This window comes from Accipiter gentilis, chromosome 2, assembly GCF_929443795.1.
Source record: "Accipiter gentilis chromosome 2, bAccGen1.1, whole genome shotgun sequence".
Lineage (NCBI taxonomy): Eukaryota > Metazoa > Chordata > Aves > Accipitriformes > Accipitridae > Astur > Astur gentilis.
Window position 1 is genome coordinate 29,791,226 of NC_064881.1, and position 25,821 is coordinate 29,817,046.

Consider the following 25,821-nt stretch of genomic DNA (forward strand, 5'->3'; position numbering starts at 1 on the left):
TGCTCGCAGGGGGGCGGTGTAGCTCCGCCTCCCCTCCCGCTCCCCCCCCCTCACTCGCGTGGGCGCGGCGGGACGAGCTCCGCCCCTCGGCGAGCTCCGCCCCTCGGCGAGGCGGGCGTGGCGCTTCTCTTCTCAGCGGCGTCGCCTCAGCGGGAGGCGGCGCGGGCGGCCGGGCTGGTTCGGGCCGCGCCGCCCCGCGCCAAGGAGAACCCGAGGTGCGCTGAGGCGAGGGGAAGGGGGCGAGATGGCGTCGTGCGTGGGGAGCCGGACCCTGAGCAAGGACGACGTGAACTACCGCCTGCACTTCCGCATGATCAACGAGCAGCAGGTGGAGGACATCACGCTGGAGTTCTTCTACCGGCCGCACACCATCACCCTCCTCAGCTTCACCATCCTCAGCCTCATGGCCTTCGCCTTCACCAGGTGCGCGGCCCCCGGCGCCGCCGCGGGGGTCCCCCGCCCCGCCCTGCCCTGCCCCCTGGGTGCCGGCAGCGCCGCGGCCGCGCGTACCCGGCCCCGGGCCGGAGGGGGTTCCCGGGCCGGGGAGGGGGCCGGGGCCGGCGCCCCGGGAGCGAGGACGGGCAGCGCGGCTCCGGCGGGCGGCGGTTCCTCCTGGGGGCGGGTTAGCGGGAGACCTGGTGTCGGGCCGTGACTTGCTGTGTGCTCTGCAGGCAGGGGTGTTGCATCGCTAGCTGGCTGGAGAGCACCCTGCTCGGGAGGCCCTCCACTTGGAGAGCGGTTATCCTCCTCTGCTGCGTTTCCTGGGAACTTGTTGATCGTTTTGAGGATGTCTGTTAAAGTCTTTACCGAAATGTATGTTTCAAGCAGTTGCTGAAAATGGCTTTTATTAGATATCAAGAAGCCCAGCAATGACATCACACAAGCAGATAATTTACTAAGCCTTCGGTGGATGGGAGTGACTGTCTTGTGTCACTGTTTTTATATACAACATGCTTTGTGGCCAGTCAGTCACACGTTGGCTTAGGCCCTGGTACTGATATGCTTAGCCACATCCTTTCCCCACCACGGGAACAGCTCTGCGGACTTCGCCACTTCCAGTCATTCATGGAAATACAGCTAAGAATGGACGCAACTATTTTCAGGAGCCTTATTTGTAAATAAAGGGTATAGCAGTGCAGTCTGAAGGGTATCTTGCAGTAGTTTTCTAAGTTGTGCGTACTTTTTGTTGCCTCTTACTGAATAGGACTATGAAGATGATAACGTAATCCTCCTTTAGGCTAAATCGTGCAGTCTCTGGGCAAAAAGTGAGTCCTGAGAGGTTTTGGCTGAGTTGTGCATCATTTTTTTGGGCTCACCTATACTTTTGTGGCATTGTATGTATGCAATCACAGATTTCAATGGCCTTGTTGATTAAACTCTGCATTTGACAGAACATCATCATTGTTTGTCCCTAGGCTTGATGTACAATTCAGTGTGTAATCTTCTATCTTATTCTACGAATCCCAATGTATAGTTTTTATCAGCTGTGAAAATAATGGTCAAGCCTGGGTTGAGCTGAGAAAGGAGCATTAGGAAATGTAAAATAGTGTAGCTGCAAATGGTTTGAGGTGTGCCTTTTCTTGTTTCAACTTGTGTATGGCCTCAAGGAAGATATTTTTGGTGAACAGATCCCTTGTTCTACTTAGGCAACAAGATGTAAGCTGAAGGTAGAATATCCCAGGGATCCCTTCTTAACTCTAAAATTGGAGACATGTTTCTGTGCTTTGATACAATGTTCAATTAGAGACCTTTGCTACAAGTTCTTGTCTTGTCCTGTTTCCCCCCTGACCAGATTGCTTTTTTCACTATAGGGCTAATTTAGGCAAACTTGTGAGTTACTAAGGGATTCTCATCCAGACATTGTTCTGAAGGATTAACGGAATTGATCGCTCACCTTTGAGGGAGGAAAGGAATTTTGCCATTAATACTTTCAAGCAGAGGATGAGCTAAATAGCAATTGCAGAACTATGGAGTCTTCTGGGCCCAAAGAATATTGCTTCACTTCTGGGATGTTTGTTTGCATTTTTCCAAGAGGATCGCTAGCTTTTCTTTCCATTTGTCTTGCTAGCTTTCGAACTCCAACTTCTTCAGTTTCATTTTCTTCCCCGTCTGTCTCTGCTCTGCCTTACTTCCTGTGTTTAAATATCCACTGACTCCTCTTTAACTCTTCTCTGTTTCTTCTCTTCAGGTTGTGGAAACTACTCTTGATTTTTTTCTCCCCCATCCCTCCTGCTATTTCTAACTATTGCAGGAGTTTCCTAAATGTCCGGGTGATATCAGAGTGCTGCCTCTGTTGCCTTATTTGGGACACTACCCAAACCATAAGTACGCTTTGCGAAACTGGGGTAGAGGATATAGTTCCCCATATGGTTACAGTATGTGCTCCCAGGTCTGGTCTTTCTATTCCCATCAGCTTACTGCGTTGAGTCTCCAATGACTGTGCTTCTGTTTCTACCTCCTGGGCGCAAAGCACTGTAGACTTCCCAGTAAGCTGTGACAAGTGATTCTTTGCTTCCCCTGTGCTGTCAATTCTTCCATAGCTCTCCTGGTCAATTTATTAAGCAGGGGATTTTCTATGATACATTCATACTGTTGTTGGTAAGTAAAAATTATTTTTTCAGGAACTCCAGCATAGGCAGAGGAAATTCTGCTTCCCTTAAAGTCTTTCTTGTCTCTTGTATAATTGTTTTATGTCAGAAATATGTGGGGGTTCAGATAAACCTAGAAAATGCTTTTCCCTTGGATGTACCAAGCCATAATGTGAGTTCTCCCTTGGGATCACTGAAAGCAACTGATACTGCCTTTAAGCTGACAGATAAGGGTGAAGCTGAACTTCAAATAGCAGTAATCTTCAGGTAGCAATAATAATACTAATAATCCAGAAAAAGAAATGTGAGTGTGTATAACTTTTCCACGTTAAAGTGAGGAGTAGAGGGTGTTCTGTTTTTTGAAGCACATCCTTATAGTGCTTCTGACAATGGCTGCAGCTGCCTTGGTTATTTCCTGCTGAATGAGCCAGGCACTGGCTCCTCCGCTTCCAGGCTGCTCCCTGGAGTGGAGGCATGGAGTGGCTCTAGCTTTCCCTGTCCTCTTCCTCCCTGGAGAGAGGGATGTGGCCTTCTCTGAGCCCGGAGCCAACCAGCAGGAGGGCAGGTGGGTGCTGGAAGGGATATTTTGGGGGCGCAACAACAGGACTGAGGAAGGTGACAGATTAGTATCTTCTGGTGTGAAGTTTTAGGGCTGTATGGAAGCAAGAGTAAGACCTATGATGGTGTTGTCTTTCGCATCCCTTGATTAATGGAGTTGATTAGACTGGATTATTGTGCATTTAGGTTTGATTTGGGGAGTTTATGGAAGATTTTTTTTTCCCCAAACATACTCTAAATTTAGTGTCCTAACCATTTTTTCCCCAGTTGAGTATCCTCGGTGTTTTTTTTATTCATGATATAGTAACTTACAGTGACACATTACAAAAACGTAAACTGGTAAGATAGTGCTTTAGAGCAAGGAGAAGAGCAGGAGAGAGAAAAAGGTTATGTGCTTGTTATATGCTTTGGGGTTTTTTTATTATTTGTTCTCCAGCAAGCCACAGAATTGAAAAATATGCTGGTAAAGTTGGTTTAAATTGAGAGAATTTTCATCTGTCCTCCCACGCGAGCATTAGAAATCTTGTTTTTGCTGCATGAATGCTTATATTTCAAAGTTAGCATCAAAGTTCCTAAGGCTGAGTGAGGAGATGATTTAGCATGTTTTCCTGATTGCAGCTTGTTGTGATTGTGTCTTTCCTCCAACAGTTATTTTGGTTCCCTGTCTCTTTTGGCGTTCCCCAAAATAGTTTTACCAGGCAAACACTATAATTCTTATCCTAACTAGTGCACAGTAGCAAGTCTCTTGCTCCCACCTGTTTTTACCTGTTTCTGGCAAGAAGATTGGATACCTATCCCTTTTGAAAGGTATCTGCAAGTCAAAATGAAATGCCTCTACCACTCACTTGGAATGAAATGCAGTTTAACACCGTTTACAGCATCTTTGTTGATTTTGGGGGGAAGTGGTGTCAATGTGAGTAGGACAGCTTTCCTGAAGCTGAGTAGTACTCAGAATCCTGATATGCAGAGGTGAGGCCCCTTCAGCCCAGCTGGTGTGACAATTAAGTGATGTGATCACAGTGTCTTTCACTTCTTTTTTGGCTGAATTGTACAGCGTCGTCATTCTAGTAATCTGGTCTTTCTTCAAAAAAGAAGAAATTTCCCCACTTGGTGGCACCTGTGACGGCATGTGTGTGTGTTATTTGCATATGTTAAAACAGGAATATGGCTTTGCTGTCTGAACCATCAGAGCCTGAGGCTCTGGCTGGGAAGTGCACTGGATGGTGTGAGGCTCTTGAGGTTGCCGGGGGAGCCAGAGTTAAGCTCTGGAACTTGGGGTTCATAGCTGGTATAAAGTGTCAGCCTGCACAGCATACCTGGTGGAAAATGACTGGTAATTCTGGACTGAGCTGCTTTAAAAAAAAAAAATAAAAATGCTGCGGGGAGTCCCTGAGGCCTGCATAGAAACCATTGATGTTTAATGTACTTTTTCCTACAGTTAAACTAACACAGTGCTTAAATGCCTCACAATGATGAAAGTCTGCTGTGGAGCTGTTAAGGTTCAATTTTGAGGGAAAGGGAAATGATGTGGCAAAGTGAGAAATATTTTATAACTGCAGCAAATAGCTAATGTGGAGTGCATTTATGCTGCCACAGATTCTTTACTGAACCATCCAGAAATGTGACAGACACTCTGCCAGGAAGACCTTTATACCTCCGAAGTTTGCTAGGAATTTTTTGGTGTCATGGCTTAGGAATAAATAAAGGAATATATTTAAATAGATAAACTGATCCTAAGTACATGAAAATTACCCAGACAGTAAAACTTTAATTTGAATTGTAGTAGGTGATACATTATGAAGTACTAGCTGTGCATATTATGATGGTCTGAAGTTTGTTTCCATTTGTATTACTGAAGTACCCTAGAAGCTGACTGCTGGTTAGAAGACTTGGGTGGGCTTTTTTTTGTTTGTTAATCTTGCTGCTGTACACTATATTCTACCTACCTACCCAAAAAGAAAGAAGAGCTCAGTCAAGTTTGCCTTGGCATTCCAAACTGAATTCTTACTTGTGTCTTCTGGACATAATATGACAGTAGCATAAATAATACCTGGTATTTTATTCAGAGCTTTGGCTTAATAGAACTAAAAGCAAGTTGATATTTTTCCTTGGTTTTTTTTTTTAAGTTTTGCCATCTCTGTTATACGTGGATTCTAAGCTGTGTAATCTTGATATCCAAAGGCTGATTGTAGTCATTATTTCTGCCCTCTCTGCACTCACCTCAGGCATTTGGCATTGGGAACAGGCCAAGGGAAGCGAAGGGGATTGCGACCAGCACCGAAACAGCAGAGGGAAACCAAGGAATTGCGTCTAGGCCTCTAGAGTTTTTTGGTCTAGGTCTCTGCTGTGTAAAAGTACTTTTGATGATATTTCTGTGAACATTAAAGCAGGAACATATTTTTACATTGTGTTAAACTTAGTCATTGCTTCTGTATTGACTTCTAACAATGCTTATGGCTCGCATGTATTGATTATATGTTTAACTCTCTTAAGAGAAAGGGATCCCCAGAAGTGCAGAGTGAAAATCTTTCAGTGCAGTTACTATCTTGACTTGTTATATAACCAGCATGCTTATTTTATACTTAATTTCCATGTAGTCTTTATTTAAATATTATGATATCTTCAGAGGCTTTTGACTTTATCCTTATAATGTACGTTAACACTTTGATGTTGTCTGTCTCTTCAGGGATGATTCTGTCCCAGAGGATAATATTTGGAGGGGTATCCTCTCTGTGATTTTCTTCTTTCTAATCATCAGTGTTCTAGCTTTTCCTAATGGTGAGTAGGGTTTATACTTTTATACTTCACTCTGTAACATGTGACTTTCGCTTCATTGCTACTATATTTTGATTTTTATTAAAGTACCATTTTTTTAATTTTTATTTTTTCTTTACTCTTTTGTCATTCCTTTATGTTAAGAAGCAGTCTAAAAATGGGTTGCAATCACACTGAGAGGAGATAACGGTAAAATGCAAGTTATTTATAGCCTGTCTGTATCTAACAAGGAAGTCAGGTTCTCAAAATCAGTGTCTCTATTTGCAGGTGCACAGTTGCAGCTCAGATTGCTAAGTAATGACACTGCCAGATTTTTAAATAATGTTTAAAAGGAGTCTGCCTCAGTGTGTTTTAAGAGAAGTGTAATTCTACAAATTCTCAGAGATATAACACCTTGCGTAAATCACCTTACCAGAAGCTAGTGATAGTTAGAAATGGTCTAAGTCGCATTACAATGTAAAAGCACAGTTGCTCAGTAGAAGGTTAGGTTGGACAAAAGTTTTGCTAATTGTGTGAGGAGCAGAAAGTGCAAAAATGTAAAAACCCTTGCATGACACTTAATTCTGTGGAGGAAATGCTGTCTTCCTGTTATGTTTGGGTTTGTTTATTATTTATTTCTTTTTAATTTTTACTTACAGCTGTCAGCAAAACCATAATTCTTCAAGTCTAAACTGTCTCAGGATTGGCAGTGTTCAGGAAGAAACAGTGATTGTGCTCAAGGCAGCTTTGTATTTCAGAGTTGGGATGTGTTTTTCTCACATTTTAAAAATCATTAATCCATACTTTTCACAAAGTTCTCCCTGAAAAACTGAATGCCAGAGGAAAATGAGCTTTACGTGTACAGTGGTGAAAAAGCAGTCTGCAGCATGTGCTGAAAATATTTGTTCAGCCACTTCTTGCTACCTAAATGTATGATTCGTGTTTAGAGGTTTTCCAGTTTCACCAGACTTGCCTTCTCTGCTCTTCACATTAACTGAGAGGTTTTTAATCTAATAAAGTCAGTTTAATCACTGGCTCTAAAGTAAATAATATTGACACTAGTAAAGAGCATGGGTATCTTACTTCTTGCCAGATATACAATACTCAGTTTGGAAGTTTTAGGAGGCCTGTTTGCTAACATTTCATGGTAGTCTGAAGGGTAAGCACCATGTTTCTTTCCTAACACACAGAAATTTGTGTTTGATGACTTCATTGGGAGCAAGCCATGTGTGAGCTGTGGTCTAGAAACCAGATCGGGATCCTCAGGTGACACCTGAGATATGGTGTCTGCTGATTAAACAGCATACTACTGTTCTGGAAACAACTCCATAAAAATAATGAAAAATTTTGTCTGTACTCTACTAATTGGCAGTCTCCTTTTCCTCTCTGAAATCTGCTGTTACCATTTATTTTATTTTTTTTATTTTACATAGAGCCCCAACTTTTGGCTATATTTGATGGAGAAGTGATCTGTGCTCATGCCAAATCCTCATATGTGATATACTCAAAAATAGATTATGTGGTTCTTATTGACTGTCTTTTAATAAGCTTTTTGTTTACTGTCCACAGGACCCTTTACGCGTCCCCACCCTGCAATCTGGAGAATGGTTTTTGGTAAGTTTAAGTTGTGTTTTTGACTTTTTCAGTGCTTCTGCAGGACTGGCCATTTTAACTTTCAGATGAATGGAATTGTCCTGAAACATAACTGTGCATCAAACTTGTGTGAATGTCACTTCCCTCCCACTTCTGAGCAGTTGCTTGTATAATCTGTTCTTAGTTATGTTTGGGAATGTCATTGTAGTTACTCTGTGTCAGGATGGTGTAAATTAAATCACCAGAAAGGAATCATTCATCCTGATACTCTGTTTTAACCTGTTCTGTGTTTGTGCTTCCTAATCTCCTTCCCCCACACCCTTCCTACTGCCATCTCTTCCCACCCCAAAAGTTTGGGTTTCTTATAGCTACTGCATATACTATCTGACTTCTACCAAAATCCGGTCTAGTAGGGTGCTTCTTTTCATTATTGGCAAAATGTGCTATTACTTTATATGTTTATTAAATTATATCATTCTATAGCTTAACATACGTTTATTAATATTCTTAACATGTATACATTCATGTTCTTAACTTATAATTTCAGCAAAAATACCTGTAAGTATTAGTCGCATTCATAGTTTGGAACATAATTCTGTTAACTACAGAACTGAGTGAAATCCTGCTCCTTAAACATCTGAATTACATGGCAAAAACAGAAGGAATTTTATTTTGAAAAAATTCAGAGTTCACAGAGCCTATCCTAGACTTTAAGCACATTTGCAGAGAATTAGGCATATTTGATTTAAAAGCTGATCTATTTCTTTTTGAGGGGACTGAATGTTTCTCTCTACTGCCACCTTATATAGCTAAAAATAAGTAACCTCCCAAAGTAGCTGATTACTCATCTGTTGACGTTGAGAGGATACTGCTGATTAGATAGTAGTCGTTAAAGAATCCTGCTTCTTGTGAAGTTTGGGAAACACAGGTCCTACTGCTCATTTCAGTTTTCAGCAAATGTAAAGTAAAAGGTCATTCGCAATGTTGATACTGTCAGGTCTTGACCCCTTGTACTTCCAGGAAAAGGCTGCATGGAAAATCAAGAGCAACATTTTCCCCCATGTAATTCTGCTGCTTCTGGCATGGTTTGTTTAGCCACGCTTGAGTTTCTCAGACCTGTTCAGTAGATGAAAGGCAGGAGTAGTGTGTCCTCAGCATTTCAGGATGTACCCTCACCTGCAACGTGTACTTCTTGTAGTAGTGTGGTATGTTTACTTGATGTGTTTTTAGGATGTACTACAGAGAACAGTATATATGTTTTCTGTTCGTGTGTGTACTTGAATGGCAGATGTTCTCTAGCATACATGGGGGATTAATAACATGTGAGTTCTGGTTATAGTTTAAAATATCTTTTTAGAATTTCTATGGTTTATTTTGTATGGTAGATACTAAGTTTATTCACATTAATCTTTCTGCCTTCCATGACATTGCTGCAGGATACAAGTAAGTTTGAGTGCTAGACTATGGAAATGGTGTTAGTGTTTATATGCCTCTTCCAAATGTGGTCTTAGATATCTGTGAACTTGTGAATAATGTAAAGATATGCTCCCAGCAGCAGCTTCATCTACCCACAGATCTACTCTTAGGACTCTTAACTTCTTACAAGTTTTTCTTTTATATAAAGATCCATATTCAGATGTTGGGAGGAGAGAGGCGGTAGTCCCAAATGCAATAGTGTTTCATAATTTATAATGGTGTGACAACAAATCATAATAATTTTTATCTTCAAAAGCTTCGGGCAGCAAATTTTCCGGCTCACAAAAGTAACTCAAACATACATTAGTTTATATTTATAACTACTCTTTATTGCCAGCATGGCTCAGAATTGCCAGGTGGGTTTATTAAATTGTTCTTTGTGTTGAAATCTGCATAAAGGCTTAGGGACCTGCATTATTGAGACCAAGAATACTTAAAGCAAAGGGACAGAGCTAATCCAATCCTGGGGTCCTAATGTATCTCTTACTAAAGAGCTTCCTGATCACAGCCTTGTATTACTCGTGTCTAAACTGATTAGACTGATTTTGTTTTGATTGGGTTCATGCAGGCAAGCCTATATTATATCACTTGAAACAGGACGTGATATGAAGGGCTGAATGCTCGGAGATTACCACCTGACTTGGGTCTGTTAAGCTTTTTTGCATGTAGCCACTGTATGTAGAAAACTCAATTTGTGCAAACGGGGCATGTATAGAGTAACAGTTTGGAAGTAGCTTTTTGGACTCTCTGTGTCTCAAGGAGTTTTGTGAGTGAACATGATTCTAAAGCTGAGTCTTTTTGCAGGTCTCAGTGTGCTCTATTTTCTGTTCCTGGTGTTCGTGCTCTTCCTTAATTTTGAGCAGGTAAAAGCAGTGATGTACTGGCTGGATCCTAATCTTCGATATGCCACAAGGGAAGCAGATATTATGGTATGTGTCCATGGCACTTTATTGGACATTTTTGACTACTTCAGATATGTTTTATGTGGGTGGGAAAGGATAAACCTGAATTTGCTGGCATGAGCAGTGCAAGTTTATGCCTATACTTGACAGAGTCAATGAGCCTTTTGTGTCAACTGCTGATTCTTTAAACTGAAATCAATTGTGTGAATTGTGGGTATGAGTAGTTGAGTGCCAAAGAGAAGAGGGTTACTGCATGGAGAGGCAAGAGTTGCCAGTCTTGTCCTCTTCATTGTTGCATGAAATAATTGCCCGCCACCTGACCAGTGTGCTTCCTTGCCCTTGGGTTTGTGCATCTGCGCACCATGGTCACCTGCTGTATAGTGAGTGGGTGCTGTTACTGGGCTCATGCCTCAAGAGTAAGGAAATACACTGACTGTCTTTGGTCATAGCAATTATTGCACATGCAAAGTACTGCACCACACCTAATCAGCAGTGGCTGCAAACTCCTGCCCTGTAGCATGTAAGAGGGAATAGAAAACTTTACAGTAAGCTTGCACTAGTTGATTGACAGTGAGGGCTGCATACAAGCTCCTTAGCTGGAAAGCTCTGGATGCTTCAGGTGTTGCACCTCAGCTGATCAGCAGTATGTGTTGTGCAACTCCAGCATCTAGAGCAGGGCTGTGACTTTCTGTTCTGCAGGAGATGTGTGGTGGTGGCAAGGCACGGGCAGCCTGCTGTTAGGGTGGTGGGAGGACACGTTGCTAAATGGAGCATGAGCATGGGGGTTAGTGATGTTGCTGAGCAACAAAAGGGAGCTGAGATGAGGGGTCTGTTGGTAAGTCAGATTCACCTGGCTCTCCTGTCATTTAAGTTAGAAATAGATAGATTCAAGTCAGGGGAGGGCTAGTATTACTACTGGCACAGAACCACAGTGCAGCAGATTCCCTGACTCTAGCAGTCAGTGGAAACTTAGCCTATACTACTTTGCAATCTTGATACTGTCACTTGAAGTTGGAGTAAATTTTGAAAGTGCAACTGTAATGAAGGCTGCAGCTTGGTCTCTTGCACAGGGGTGACTAAGTTGCTTGAGTATAAAAGAAAGTTCAACACATTTCACTGTATGATTGGCAGAGCTGCAGCTGGAAAGATGATATGGGGGGGGGGGGGCGGGGAAAGCCACAGTAAAAATAACAGCAAAAAAGCAAGACCCCTGAAAAAAAGCTTACTTTTGGAGTAACCTCATTGTATTCACTCATCATAGAGTTTCAGATATCATGGTGTAGCTAGGAGCCTTCAGCTTCCATTGTGCATTTCATGCTTCTCATGCTGGCAAATGAGCCAGTTTCAGATCTCTTTGGGTACGTGCACTAAACCTGCAGCTTTGCCATCCTTAGGACAGGTGGTGCACATTTGTCTGAATGACCGGCAGCACTGGCTTGTGCTAGAAGGAATACCATGTTTTCATTTCAGGGAACACCAGCAGTAAGGGTTACTTACAGTTTCATAGTGGGACTTAACTGCCTGCTGATAGAAGTATTTGTGTGAAATTGTATATTCTTCTCTTTATGGAGACCAGGATTTAAATCTTTCTCTCCCATCCCCTTTTCAATTTGATCATGGTTCATTTTTGCAGGATTAGTAATAGTTCTGGCCTGAAAGAGAATCCTTTCTTAATTCAACAGCACTGAGCAGTGCTGTGTTGTCACCTGCAGGTGGCAATGTATATTTTAGGAGGGTTGGAGAGCAGAGATTTTTTTAAATGTGTGTTTACAGTTGGGAATAGTTCAGTTTGTGCCCAATGACAAGACAGAACCCCACAGATGCAGCCTCCTGATGGCATACAGATTTTTTTTTTGTTGGGCAGTGATTTCTAGCACTTGCTGTACAACATGATGAGAGAACACATTTCCTTTGTTATTGATGACTAGAATATTAATTAATGTTTGTAAGGAATCTGCCACTCATCTGTGACAAAACAGTTGCAATTTCCCTTTGGTTTTTTTTTTTAAATTCAGTCCTGTGACTGAACTTTCTCAATATGAATGTGGTCTGGGAAATTGCTTTTGTGAGGAAAATAAGACACAAAAGACACTCAAATGAACATTGAGATGAGTAACATAACATCACAAACTGGTGAGGATTAGCCACAGATGAGCACATCTGAACACTAGACAGCATGAAAATGGGGAAAGGTGGTTATTTCAAATCAAGAACCCAAAGAAAAGCAAATAACTATTTTCTGGAGTATTGTTTGCTGGTTTTATTATTACTGATTTTTATTGCTCTTGCTGTTCCTCTGTCACATAAGAAGTACATGCTCTTTCAGGCACCAAGGTCTATTCTATCTCCCTTTAAATTAGAGCTGTACTGTGATGACACTGAGTCTTAATACTGAATGTTTTCCTGCAGAGTTTAGAAGGACAAGAACACGACATAATGCTTATTTTAATATCCTCATAATTTCAGGCTTATTGCACAGGATAGAAAGAAGTTTCTTCATTCTAGTATTTCTGAAGTTGCCTATTGATTGAGGTTTTTAGTTGTTTTTGTCTGTTTTTTTTTCTTTTTCTTTTTTCATTAACAGGAGTATGCTGTGAACTGTCATGTTATCACATGGGAGAGAATCCTTAGCCACTTTGATATATTTGCTTTTGGGCATTTCTGGGGCTGGGCTATGAAGGCTTTGCTGATCCGGAGCTATGGGCTGTGCTGGACTATTAGCATCACCTGGGAGCTCACTGAAGTAGGCCACCCATTTATCTTACTTATAAGCAAATGAATGAGGCTTGAATTGTTCTTGAGGGGCTGGAGGGGGTGTAGTGTGAATGTTATGTGAATGATGACTCACTAGTTCTCAGTATAGATTTACGTTTTAAGCCTTATAACTCAGATGCTGAGCAATGATGCATTTGCATTAGTGGACAACAGCAAACTGGGATTTAGGTAAGTGACTTCCTACTACTTGAGCAGGAGTGGAGTCTAGGCCAGACTATTGATGCCATCCATAATTTGTTTTTCTGCTGTTCTGGGAGTCACCACTCATGCTACTTCAGATATTGACTGATATTCTGTGATTCAGAGCAATTGTTCTCCTTTTTCACCTTACAATATCTGTGATCTACTGTCATGATCCCCTCAACCCAAATACAACAGTATTACACATTGTGTATAGTTGTGCATACTGTACAGTGAAATGGAGTTGAGGGATCCCTGAGGAAGGTGTGAGGACCCATGAGAAGTTGTCTACATGTGATGGCAAGACACCATTTGGTGTGTTGTTTTCTGTCATAATGCCTGAGTGCATAGACCTTCTTCTGTTAAATTGTACCCCACAAGCCTAATTCATTCATGTTCAGTGACATTAAAATGTGATTTTTATTAGACCTGTACCATGGTTTGGAGGACCACTGACTTATTTTTGTTACCTAGTTTTACCACAGTTCTCCCAAGCACATGCTTAAGTCATTTGACTGTTGGCACGTTCAAATCATATTTGGGATTAAAAAAAAAATACAGATACTTGACTTGATTCAGTCAATTGACTGTTGCTTGGACTGCTGGTTCTTATTGTTCAATCTGTTTTAAGAATTCAAGCTGATTAATTGCTACTCTAAATATTTTCATTTGAATGTAATCTAGAGCTTGATTAGTAGAATATGTCACCTAAAATCCAAGGATGCGTTTCTATAAAAATGAGTTTAATTTCATTGTATTCTTTAATTGGACAATTTAGAGAGAAAAAAAATCCAATTTTTGTCAGCTTTTGGGACAGTATAGTCTAACCTGTCACACTTCAAATGGATGTAAACACCTGAATTTAGCCTTTAAAATCATAGTTTTCTCTAGAGCTTGCTGTCTTGAGAATGCTTGGCTCATCTCACAAGGCATTTATAATTCAGAAACATAGATAAGGATTTAGTTGTCTAAAATTAAACTTCTGGGTTTGAAAATACTGGTGCCATGAGTTCCTCTTCAAAACATGTTTTTGTTCTGTGGCATTGAAGGATATGCTGTTTGAAATTGCCTAAGATTGGGATTTCACAAGTACCCATCCACAAAAAGCAACTTTGCTAGTCATTGTTTTCAGTTTTTTCTCCTGAAAAGAATAAATTTGGATTTGTTTCACATGCATTCTTATTGTTCAGTTGATCATTACACAGCCATCATTGTCAATTTGACACTGCATAGGGTGTCTAGTATTCCCTGTTGTTGAAAGGCAGATTATTGGAACAGACAATGTGTTGGGTAAGGTTCAATATATAGAGAGGTTATTACCACTCAAAAGGATTTTTAATGAATTAGTTAATTTAGGAGAGTCATTAGAAACCTATAGAAGTTATCAGGGAAGTTACACAAGGATTTAGCTGTGCATCTTCTATTAGCACTAATAGATTTCAGCTGGTTCCCTGTTTTGAAATGGGACACTTGGCTTATGCTCCTTACTATTGGATTACAGTTGGGATGCAAGCAGACCTCATTCTCTCATTCTGAGAAGACAGCTAGCACCTTAGAGATGGTCTGGCTAACACCTGTGCTCTGGTTTTTGCTGCCTTATTATCTGTAACTTCTGGTGTCTTTGGCTGGATTACTGCAGATTGAGATTCATAGCCCAGTGCCCTTTTCAGGTTAAAATAATTTAAAATGTGAAAAGGAAACTGTAGCAGGATAATGAGCAACATTGTATAGCTTGGGTCCTGAAGAGAAATTCAAATTTTCTTTTCTACAGGTTGAAATTCCCATAGCCTTGTCAAAGAAAAACTAGTTGCTTTGATATACTTTTGCAAGAGTTTTCAAAGGAACTGTCATTATCAATATCACTGTAACTTATTACAAATGGACCAGTATTCATTCTTGCTGTATACAGAGAACATTCTTCTTGTTCCTTTTCCCACATCTGATTTTTTTCAGTATTTTATTTATACATCTGTTAACAAAAGATAGTTAATTACAAAATCAAACCATTAATCTTCCACAGACACAGTGTATGTACATTAACTGACAAAAATTGTACTCTTTTTGTAGAGGTAAGAATATTCTTTAGTTTGCTATGTGTTCTGTTGAGCATCTCCTTGAGTATTCCGAAGGGACTGCTTAACACATAGCTGTCTTGATTTCCAGTCCACAGCTAACTTTTTCAGTCTATTTTTGGGGTTGCTGGGATTTTTTCCTTGTAGAATAGAGAATACAATTATTTTCTCTTAAGGGAGAATGAGAGGCGCTGAATCCATTTCTAGCTCTCAGTAAATTATGTTTATATCTTGCCTTAACTCTGGCCAGTTGTTCTCCTTCACTCTATCAAAAGTGTAGAGCCACCAAATGTATCTGTAAATACATTTAATTGCCTTGCTAATGTCTCATAGTGGTCTTCAGTTAATTTCAGTATTGAGAAAGGAACAGCTTGCTTCAGAGGTAAATGATTTGTATACTTTCCAGGGGAAATCTTTAAGGGACTGAATATGTTTTTGTATATCCAGATGGTGTCAGCTTTTCAGTCTGATGTTGGTTTCTTTCTGGCCTGTTTTCCAGTATCTTCATCATTAGTGCTTAGCAGAGACCAAGCAGGAAGGGCGAGTTGGAATATCTTCTTAACTTCTTGAACCATTCTGGATCAAGTATAGCAGCAAAGCTTGTAGTGTCTGAAATACTGGTGAACTCTTAATCTTTTTTACAGTCATTAAATTTCTTAAAAATAGTAAATGAAAGAAAGTTTTGAAACAGAACAAGTCTTAAGTTCTGAACTCCAGCATGCTTTAGTACTTACAGATGTTATAAATGCATCCATTCTACTTACTGCATCTTGTTGCTGGTTTAGAAAACATACTTCTTAAAACTATTTAGCAAAAAGAAAACAAAGATTCTCTTCAATTTATTTTTTTTTAAGCACAAAACACTTTCTTTCCTCCAAGAAATGCAGTAGTTTTTCTTGTTTCATGCCTTTCTATGAATGTTCTGTGTATCATCTTTGAGAGGCCAAGGACTGCATGATATCCTTATATACAGCATAGCCCCAACAGGGAATGGTAAGAAGGAAACCTCTGATGTCTTGTGTCATTCTATCCAAGGCCTTCTGAAGTCAATGGAAGGATGCCCATCAAATTTCAGTGGTTGTGGCTCATGTTCTTGGAAGTATGACATACTGAAAAGCTGATTTTTTGAATGTGTACTTAAAAAGTGAATTTAGATTAATTCTGTGCTGTTCCTCACCCAGAATCTTTTTGCTGTATTCTGTAGCTCTTCTTCATGCACCTTCTGCCTAATTTTGCTGAATGCTGGTGGGATCAAGTCATTTTGGACATCCTGCTTTGTAACGGGGGTGGCATCTGGTTGGGCATGGTAGTTTGTCGTTTCTTGGAGATGAGGACCTATCACTGGGCAAGCTTCAAGTAGGTCTAAATTAAAGCTTGATAAACATTGTTTGATGTTATGATATTAAATTCATTTCCTTGGGAAATAGACCTTTGCATATGTAAAACACGTGGTATAGAAATAGCATGCAATCTGCATGTGCTAACAATGCTGTAAATTTATTTTAAATGTTAAAAAGTCTTCTCATAATAATGCTACTGTACAGCATATATTTGTAAATATGATTATGTATATATAATTTTCCTTTGCAATCTAAGTTACAAGCATTGATGCAAAATGAAAGTATAAAGTAGTAAAGTTATTTGCATTTTTAGTTTATTTTGTACAACTAAAACTTTGAGGAAGGTAGTGACCAAAAATTGTAATTGTTTTCTCATTATACAATGTTTTTAAACTAGATTTGGGCTCACCTTGATGAGGCATTAGTGTGGCAATCTGTCAGCACTAGTTGTAATTGCAGAAGAGGAATCAGGCTGATTGTACCTGTGCTGTGAAATTGCCTTAGCCCATTTCTGACCCTCTAAAATAAATAGAGTAATTGCAAAATAAAGTAGCATATGTTGTGTAAAAGGGCAACAGCTTATGGCCTAGTAAATGTCAGTTCCTAGCTGTCCAGGTATGGTTCCTTTCATAGTTTTTTGCACCTCTCCTGCTTTCTTCCCTGCCAGTTGGTGGCAAGCATGGTTGTCAGCATGTTACCAATGGTATAGATGAAACGATCAAGTACAATGAATTGCCAAAGAATACTGCCTTGAGAGATGGAAAAGGAGCTCAAATCTTGCCTTCCAAATTTGTACCCTACATGAACTTCTGTACCACTTTCTTTTCTTAATCACAAATTTGTTAATTGCTTTGCGAACCATCCAGCCTTTAGTCCAAATTCAATTTTCCTGCATTTCAGTTCAGGAGGAATAATGAGCATTATAGAGTTGATGGCCCCTATGTTTTTAGAGAGTTCACTGAAAGTTAAAACAGTAGAATACCTATGGCAGGACTAGTCTTCACTGTCTTTGTAAAATATTTTTTTCCTCACGTTCTTTTAAATGCATGAGTAGATTTTTTTTTGGACCTATACTGTGACGATGAGCTGCATAGAATGAGAAGCCTTTGCCTGTGCCCTCTTGTGTTCTTTTTCTTTCTTCATTGAATAAATGCAGATCTTAAAGATTAGAAGGTTCCTCCTAACCTAGATCCCACTAAAAGAACACAAGTATCAGAAATGTCAAATCTGAATCTCCCTTTTTGTCCAGAAGGGCTAGGGAAATAACAGGGTGAAAACTGACTTCTAGCCTTGCTAGTCTTCCTTCAGATGAGTTTTTCTTAGATTCCCTGTCCTTTGGATGCTGTTGCTCATCTGAATTAATGTTATCAAAAGCAAGAACCAGTAACACATCTGTCAGATGAATCTCTGTTTGTATCCTCTTTCAAAAGGGAATTTAATAGCCTTCTAGCTTTTAACAGTGCTATTGCATTTCTCCAGAAGATTTGCATGCATCTAATATCAGAACAGCAGGGGTTGTGTGTGCTGGAAGTGCAGTATTTTGAAGCCTGTGGAGCCAGCCCCTTATACAATTAATGAATGATGAATCTGACAGATTCTTGAAGGACTGATGTCAGTGAGCTCTAGAACAAGGAGTCTTTGGGATAAGAGCAGTGGCAGCATAGACTAGGAAGAAATATCCTCTAGATTTTCCAGGGGGGTTGCAGGATCGCAATCCTTGTTTCTTTCCTTCATGGAGAGAATGATAGGTATGTTTTGTAGTTAGTTACTGACTGAGGGTAGAGGAGGGTGGACTTCCATAGCAGAATGCACCCTGACTGAAATGCTTAATAGCATATTAAGATGATATAAGCATAATAGATTATATTTCTTAATTCACCCTTGCCTGGTACACAGTTGTGTCTGTGAAGATCTCTGCTGTCCAGTGAAAAAGTGTGATTGTTCTGAAACAGTAACATGGCTATTGCTTTTTTTTTTTCTTGCATATTCCTTGTATTTACTTCAGCCATTCTCTTTTTCTAGGGACATTCACACAACCACAGGGAAAATCAAAAGAGCTGTATTACAGTTCACCCCAGCCAGCTGGACCTATGTTCGCTGGTTTGACCCTAAGTCTTCATTTCAAAGAGTGGCTGGAATCTATCTTTTCATGATCATTTGGCAGGTAAGAAATAAATTCTGTGAAATCAAAGCTGCTGTCAGCTCAGTTACTTATAGGCTGTGTTTGGCTAGAAGATATTCTAATGCAATGTACACAGTTAAATGAATTGATAATACAGAATTGGTCAGGGCATTGTTCACAGGAGTTATGTTATAGTTCAAGAGTGTAGTTACAGAATCTGTCAAAAAAACCCAAATGTTACAGATTGCTGTACTGGCCATCATATTGCTCTTTACAATTGATACAGTTTTAAAAACTGCTAGACAGTGGGGTTTTGGAGTGGGTTTTCATTTGTTTTGGTTTTTTTGTGTGGGGTATTTTTGGTGTGTTTTTTTTTTTTTTCTTTCCCATTTACTATTGGATGGATCACTAATACTCAGAATTCTGGCCTTGATCCAGCAAGATCCAGCAAGACTCCATAACATGTCCTAACTGCTTTGGTACTTCATCAGGCAAATGCTAGCAGACTTCACTAAAACTCCCTCTCCCCCTGCCCCCTCCCCCCCCCCCCCCCCTTTTTTTTTTTTTTAATTTGCTGGATTTAGCTTTTAAGAGGAGAACCAGAAACGTTTGAGGTACACTTTTTTCTTCATCTCTACCAAATTTGTCTCAGTCATTCTTACCTGATTTAGGATATGAAAGTTATCAAAGACCTCTGGAGTGTGAATTACTGTCTGTTCCCTTAATGGGTTCCTGAAAGAGAGCAAATACTTTCATAGAGGTGTCTAGAGGACAATTCTTTGTTTTACTAGTATATTCCTTGCCTGTCTTAGAGCAGGAATCTCAGACTCTTTAAATCCTCAATCTAACCAGCAGGGCTGTGTTAGAGCATAGATAGTTTTCCTTCAGTGTTGCAGTTTCCACATTAATCTTTGCACATTTTCTGTAGTAACTTATTAAAAGTTATGCAAGTTGAACGCTATTAACTAACTTTTTTTTTTCCTAGCTGACTGAGTTGAACACCTTCTTTTTGAAACACATCTTTGTGTTCCAAGCAAGCCACCCTTTAAGCTGGGGGAGAATTCTCTTCATAGGAATCATTACGGCACCCACTGTAAGGTAATTTTGTTGCCATGGTGTTTTTTCTTTGGTTTAAAGTAGCTTGACTTCTAGGCACCCAAGAACTGCATAGAGTTTGTGAGTAAGTACAGCACCTTTCAAAAAATTTATGCTTTTACCACCATGAAAAGCAAAACAATAATCACTTTTCAATAAAGTGTATTTTCTGACAAGTAGACTAATAAGGTAAGATGTATATAAACATCTGTGTTTCCATAGGGATGCAGAACCAGTCTGTTCCGTCTTCTGTTTTTATAGCATCTCCCTGTTTTGTGAGTTAGCTGCATATGTTGTCCTTGAGGACTGCATGTGAAAGTATCCAAGCTGATGAGTCAGCTGCTCACAAAAGTGTAGATGAGGAAAAATAGTTGTTGTTTCTCCTGAGCTCCTTATTCTGTGTGTCTACAGAAAATATTAGCATGTTATAAGAAAAGATAGAGCATTACCATATTCAGAGTAACAGAACAGTACATGTGCAGTGTTAACAGCTGTGTAGAAACATTAACTTGCTTTTAGTCATGCACACTATTTCATGTTGTTAGCAGAGTCCCCTTATTTTTTCTTTTCCTTTGACAATAGATGGAGGTACACAGAATGCACACAGTTCTGAAGTTAGAGGCAGGGAATTTCCCATTCATGAGTAAAGTGACGTTACCTTGGACAGTTAAATGGCAGCCATGCGTTGGTTTATTCCTAAAATACAGCTGTTAGTGTCTCAAGTTATGTGCAGTGATTTCACACTGTTAATTAAATCACCTTAAACATCCTTATAAGCTTCTGTGTAGGTGAGCTTTTAAGTATTTTTATGGCACTTGCCAACCTGTAGAAGTCTTTATTCTTAACCAGTCCTTGTACTGTTGGATTAATAACACTTGTCTTCCCCATCTGTAAGTGGAAATCAGAGACTGAGAAAAGGAACTTTGATTCCACTTCTTTGGAATTCCCCTCTCTAAACTCTTAAAATTTAGGAGCATAAAAAACAAAGCAGAAAGATCTCCACGCTGTTTTCAAAATAGTGAGAAATTCTACTCTGTTCTTGAGGGGATAACATGCCACTGGTTAGAACACTCTCCTAGGATATGGAATAGCTGTGTTCAGTTTCTTTCAAGATTCAAACCCACATCTCAAGAAAATGCAGTTGTTAGTAAATTGAAGACAAACTGTGGAAAAAGTGGGGGATTCTCTAATTCTTTCAAAGCTGCTGTTGCACTTTGCCTAAAAGAACTGGAGATTCAGTAGAGAGGCAGGAAGCAAATATGTAGCTTTGTTAGCCTACTGGTTTGGGTACTTTCCCAGTCCTTGCTCTCAGGTTTGTTTTCTGTGTTGTTTCAAGCTATTCGATCTATGTGATAATCTGTCCTACTAGAATTGAAGCCATCTGGTAGACATCCAGTGTGAATGCATGTGATTTTAACCATCAGCACTTCATTTTTGTTATAGATGTATTTGTAACATAAACTTGTTTTCTAAATGTAAATACTCCGGGGAATTTCAACTTCACTGAAGAGTTTTCTTGTTTCACTTCTCAGACAATACTATGCATACCTCACGGATACACAGTGCAAGAGGGTGGGAACTCAGTGCTGGGTGTTTGGGTAAGTGTTCTTGCTGCATTCTTGAAGCACTTGTCCAAGTGTTAAGTATGAGTCCAGCCCAGGAACAGGCTTTGCATGAAGCTAGTCCTTGTTTTGTATTGGTTTTAGTATAAAGAACAGTATGGAGAGGTTGTTTTTTTTTTTTGCAAGTTCAGAGGAAAGGAAAATTCTGGATTTGGAGGTAGAACATGGGAAGTGATGGAATGAGTAAGGAGAAGAACAGAAGGAAGAAATAGAAACTGGTGGATAAAGCTAGGCTTCTTCAAAGTAGCATTGGCCTTGCTGCCCATATTCTCAGTCAGGTGAGAAGGATAAAACTTTAGCCTCTATTGCTTGCCTATCATAGGAGCAAATGTTTACCTGGCCATCAAGGTGGGCATTGCTGCTGTTAGTGGAATCACAACAGAAGACAGTGAAACAAACCGTGTTTATCAATGATTTCTATTCTGTTCTCAAAGAGGAAAAGGAATAACACTATGAACGATGGTTACCTTGGCTACAATCTTTTTCAACATGTCTCATGGAGGAGATGTTTAATGAAGAGTTTGCATGTTTGCTTCTGGTGAGAACTTCCTTCTTGAGATGGCTTGACTAAAATGTACTGTTCTGCAAACCTGAAGCATATGCTATTGTAACATTGTAAAAGCTTTGTGTAATTAGGCAGCATAGTAGTGTCCCTTTTGATTTATGACTTGGAAGCTTACAAATGGGAAAACATAACAGATCCTAAATAATGTCTTAAAGAAAAAACATATAATATGTATTTTAAGAAACTATTCAAGAAGCTAATTTCTGATAGCAATGATTTTAAATTAAAACAGCCATTTCATTCTCTTTGTCAAGATTAACATATTTCTTATTTCCAGAATTGTCTGAACCATTTTTGTATTTAATAGAACTTATTACTGTTTTAAATTGGAATAGCATTTCAATGAGCCATAAATACACAGCTCTAATTTAGAGACAGTGTTCTGGCAAACTTACCTCACCTTTGCTTATTAGTCTTAGGGATGTTACAGAGTTTTGGGAACAGTGCTGGGCTGGAACATGTGTTTCCAAGGGCACTACACCACCATAAGGAATGCCTCTTCCTCAACATTTAATTGAGATGAGAGGAGAGCATGCTGCAATGTAATTGAAGGGATTTCTACTCTTGTTTTAAATGTACCCTGGAGAACATGACACATGTCTCCTTGGGTTTGGCTGGGCTTAAATGTTCACCTCTTTTACTGACTTATCACCTTCCTGGATTGATCTATTACTGTCTTCAACTCATGACCGTAACATCCAATGGACATACAAAAGGTAGTAACTGTTCTTAGTGGGGCTGAGTACAAGTTGATAATATTTTCTGTAAGCCTAAACCTCCTTACTTAGGGAGGATCCCCCTCCTTGAAACATGCATTATGATTCCTAAAGAGAGTCTGTAACGTACAGTCCTTAAAAAGGATTTTTTTAAATGATCATGGCAGAATAACTTGTCTTTCTGGGTTTGGTATGGATGGTGCTTTAGTACTGAAGATAACTAATCACACAGTTAATGTGACTACTTAATTTACAATTAGAATCAAATAACCTTGCTCTGTTTGTGCATAAACATCTTGGTAGTTACAGATCAACTATATTAATATTTTGGAGAGACACATTTGAATACAGACATGTTACTGAAATCTGTATTTAAATGATTTAGGAATTTATATGTTTATGTGAAAAAGGAAATTTTCTCAACTATAGATGGTAATTTTAGACTCGTATTAGACTCAATTTTATAATCTGGGGGTAAGAATTTTCAAGTTCTGCATTATGAAGAAAGAAAGATGAACTTCTCTTTCATCCAAGAGAAAGAATATATTCTTTTGCAAACCGAAGGGAAATATGATGCTGAATGTTTGCCTTGGCTCTGAAAAATTGTTAAGGATTACAGAAACCATCATCCTTGGTTCAAAGCTCTCACTGAACACATTAATATGTCAACATGTCAACACATATATGTCAATAAATAGATGCCCAAATATCTCTTTACGATCGTATAGCAAGAACTGCGATAGAATATTCATCTACAGTGCGATCTAATTATGGGAAACGTGCATGGAGTAAGTATTTTCCTTGATACTGCTTAGTTCTATAATCTGCTAGAAAAAACAGAGCACCACTAGGACTTCCTGTTGTTTGTTAGAAAAGCAGCACTCTTCCAGTAATTTAACTATCCAGAATATAATTTCTGAAGCAATTAAAAGCAAATATATAGAATATTCATATCTATGGTGATCAAGACACACTTCTAAAGGCACAAATTGAATTTGTAACAGCCTAACCATGAGAATAATTAAAATTAGTGCCTTGCATTAGTATGAAACTGTGTTCTCTGTGACTTGACATATACTGTAGCATCACTTTCAATAGATGGACAGGAAGTGATGTAAGGCATGAACAAGGCCAGTGCAATAGCTTTGCTGGAAATTACGCTATATTCATTAAGGTGAAGCCTTTCAAAAAGGAATATCTGTTAAGATGTTACAAGACCATTTTGATTGAACAAAAACTTAGTGTCTTTAGTTCTATTGAGTATTCTCATCACCCTTCAGTAGGACACTAATGCCTTTCACTGTTAGCATTCTTCTATCTTTTGATTTACCACTTCTTTAACTGTAATAGCTGTCCTATTTTATAATGTGCTTAACCCAAGTATTCTTGACAAAAATAATGGAAAGAATGTATAAATCTAGCACAAACAGCTGTATCATTTTTTTGAGTCCTTGTTGAAAATAGCCTATTGTTTTGTTTATACCTTCGAGTGTATCATACCCTCATATGTTTGTTTCCTGATGGTGGTCTTTCTGTTCTCACTGCTGTAGTTCAGTTTACCTATTTTTTAATCTGCAGCTGGATCAGTGAGAATCATATAAAACTAAGAAAGATAAATAGTTGGTGACCCAACAGAGTAACACTGCTCTCAAGTTTTCACTAATATGCACCTTGTTAATTTGCAGTATTGGTCAATTAGGTGTTACTTCCACAATTCTAAGTTTTGACCCCACTTATGCTGCAAGTCACATTAGAAGGTACAGAGAAAGCTGTAATTTATTATTTGCACCAGGACCATCTCTGCAATACTAGTGGTTAAGTCATGCAGACATCTTCCTCCCCCTTTCACGGAGGGAGCTGGGTCCTGTTTGCCAGCTTTATGCCTGAAAAGATGTAAACATTTGGTAACAGGGAGAGAGCTGGAGATGATACTTGTTTTGATTGTTATAATGCCAGTGAAGAAAGTAAATACTGCAATTTTTCCTCTCACATTTCTCCTGAAATCCTCTGATACGGTAGTATGGACCTGAGTTTACACAATAAACCAGGGCAAATGCATGGATTCTCAGAATTTGAAATGCTGTTTCATGTTAATTTTCTCATTAAAATCCATCTGAAGCAAGCAAAGTAGCCTATTTAGAATTGTAGTAAATTTACATCCAGTAGAGAAATACCCAAAGCACAGTTCTAGTTCACCCAACAGGGAGTCTGTTGGTTGTTCGGCATGGAAAAGAAATTTAAATCTGGTGAGGGCTGAAGCACAATGGTAGGTATAAACCAAAATTCTCTGCCATTGGCACACGCTCCTGCTTGTTCCCTGGACAAGCAGAGGCTTGTGGAATTGTGAACTGCTAGTTGTTCACTTTTTGTGCTCTTTATGCTGAAGAAAAGTATAGAAAGAAAAATAAATTTCCCAAAGAATTTCAGTTAATATTGGTGTTGGGGAGGTGTGTGCTTACTGGAGAGTAATGCTTGTTTAGAGCTGGGGTCTGGGTTGTGAACATGTGAGTTAAATCTTTAGTGTTTGTAACCACTCCCCCCCCCCCCTTTTTCATTTACCCACAGGGTTATTGCTTTCCTTGAAGCTATTGTGTGCATAAAGTTTGGACAGGATCTTTTTTCCAAAACACAAATACTGTATGTTGTGTTTTGGCTTCTCTGTGTGGTAAGTGAGATTTCTCATGTGAAACAAAGCATGGCAAAACCATTGAAAGCAACTAAATAGCTTCCTCTCTGGAACATTGGCAGCACGGGATCATTGTGGGGGAATGCTGGTAAGGAGCTTTGTGCACATTCTAGGAAAAGCAAATGCTAGATCATTTAGAATGAAGGGACTAGAATAACTTTTTTACTCATTTGTTGACAGAGCAGAATCTAGCCACTTTACCAGTGCTTAACAATGAAACAAACGCTAGTTATAGGGCACTTTATCTTTGAGACAAAATATCAGTTTGATTGAGGCTAGCTTTAGTGGTGCTTGCTATAGTGCCCACTGAAAAGGAACAGGAGTTAATGAATAGCATTAATAAGTAATGCATGTTGTTTCACACTGAAGTCTTATAACTATGTAAACAACCCTGCTTTATCAGGCAAATCATTCTCACTCAGCCTGCAACTTCCTGTACTTCAGTGTGATTCCTGAAAAAGCAGCATGAAATGCCTGTTTTATAACAGTAAATGGATGTTTGTCTTGCCAGACTTTTAACTCCAATGTCAAACACATTTTTAATGGTCAGTGAAAAATAAGGCATTTATAATGGGCTGACAGATAAATACTTCTCCCTTCTAGTTGGGAACACAGTTTGAACAGGTGATAGGCAGTCAGAATTTATTGTTCTCTTATTTAGCATGATGATTTTATTCCTGAAACTTCAGAGGAGAAAAGTATTTAATTGCTTCCCAGATCAGAGCACCACAAAAACAAACGTGTAACCGAGGCTGAAGCATGGGGCAGGGAGAAGGA

General features: G+C 39.4%; 1 protein-coding gene across 2 annotated transcripts in view; it reads left to right on the top strand.

Moving 5' to 3' along the window:
• The first annotated feature begins 110 nt into the window (after nt 1-110).
• The window catches only part of PTDSS1 (phosphatidylserine synthase 1), a 30,537-nt gene continuing 4,826 nt past the window's right edge, over nt 111-25,821 (top strand). For both annotated transcript variants that reach the window (XM_049824194.1, XM_049824202.1), the window contains exons 1-10: nt 111-423; nt 5,833-5,924; nt 7,470-7,514; nt 9,774-9,898; nt 12,456-12,614; nt 16,103-16,254; nt 18,261-18,402; nt 19,346-19,458; nt 20,988-21,053; nt 24,924-25,023. In XM_049824194.1, the coding sequence (XP_049680151.1) occupies nt 245-423; nt 5,833-5,924; nt 7,470-7,514; nt 9,774-9,898; nt 12,456-12,614; nt 16,103-16,254; nt 18,261-18,402; nt 19,346-19,458; nt 20,988-21,053; nt 24,924-25,023 (1,173 nt within the window). In that variant the 5' untranslated portion in view covers nt 111-244. The remainder of the gene's footprint in view (nt 424-5,832; nt 5,925-7,469; nt 7,515-9,773; nt 9,899-12,455; nt 12,615-16,102; nt 16,255-18,260; nt 18,403-19,345; nt 19,459-20,987; nt 21,054-24,923; nt 25,024-25,821) is intronic.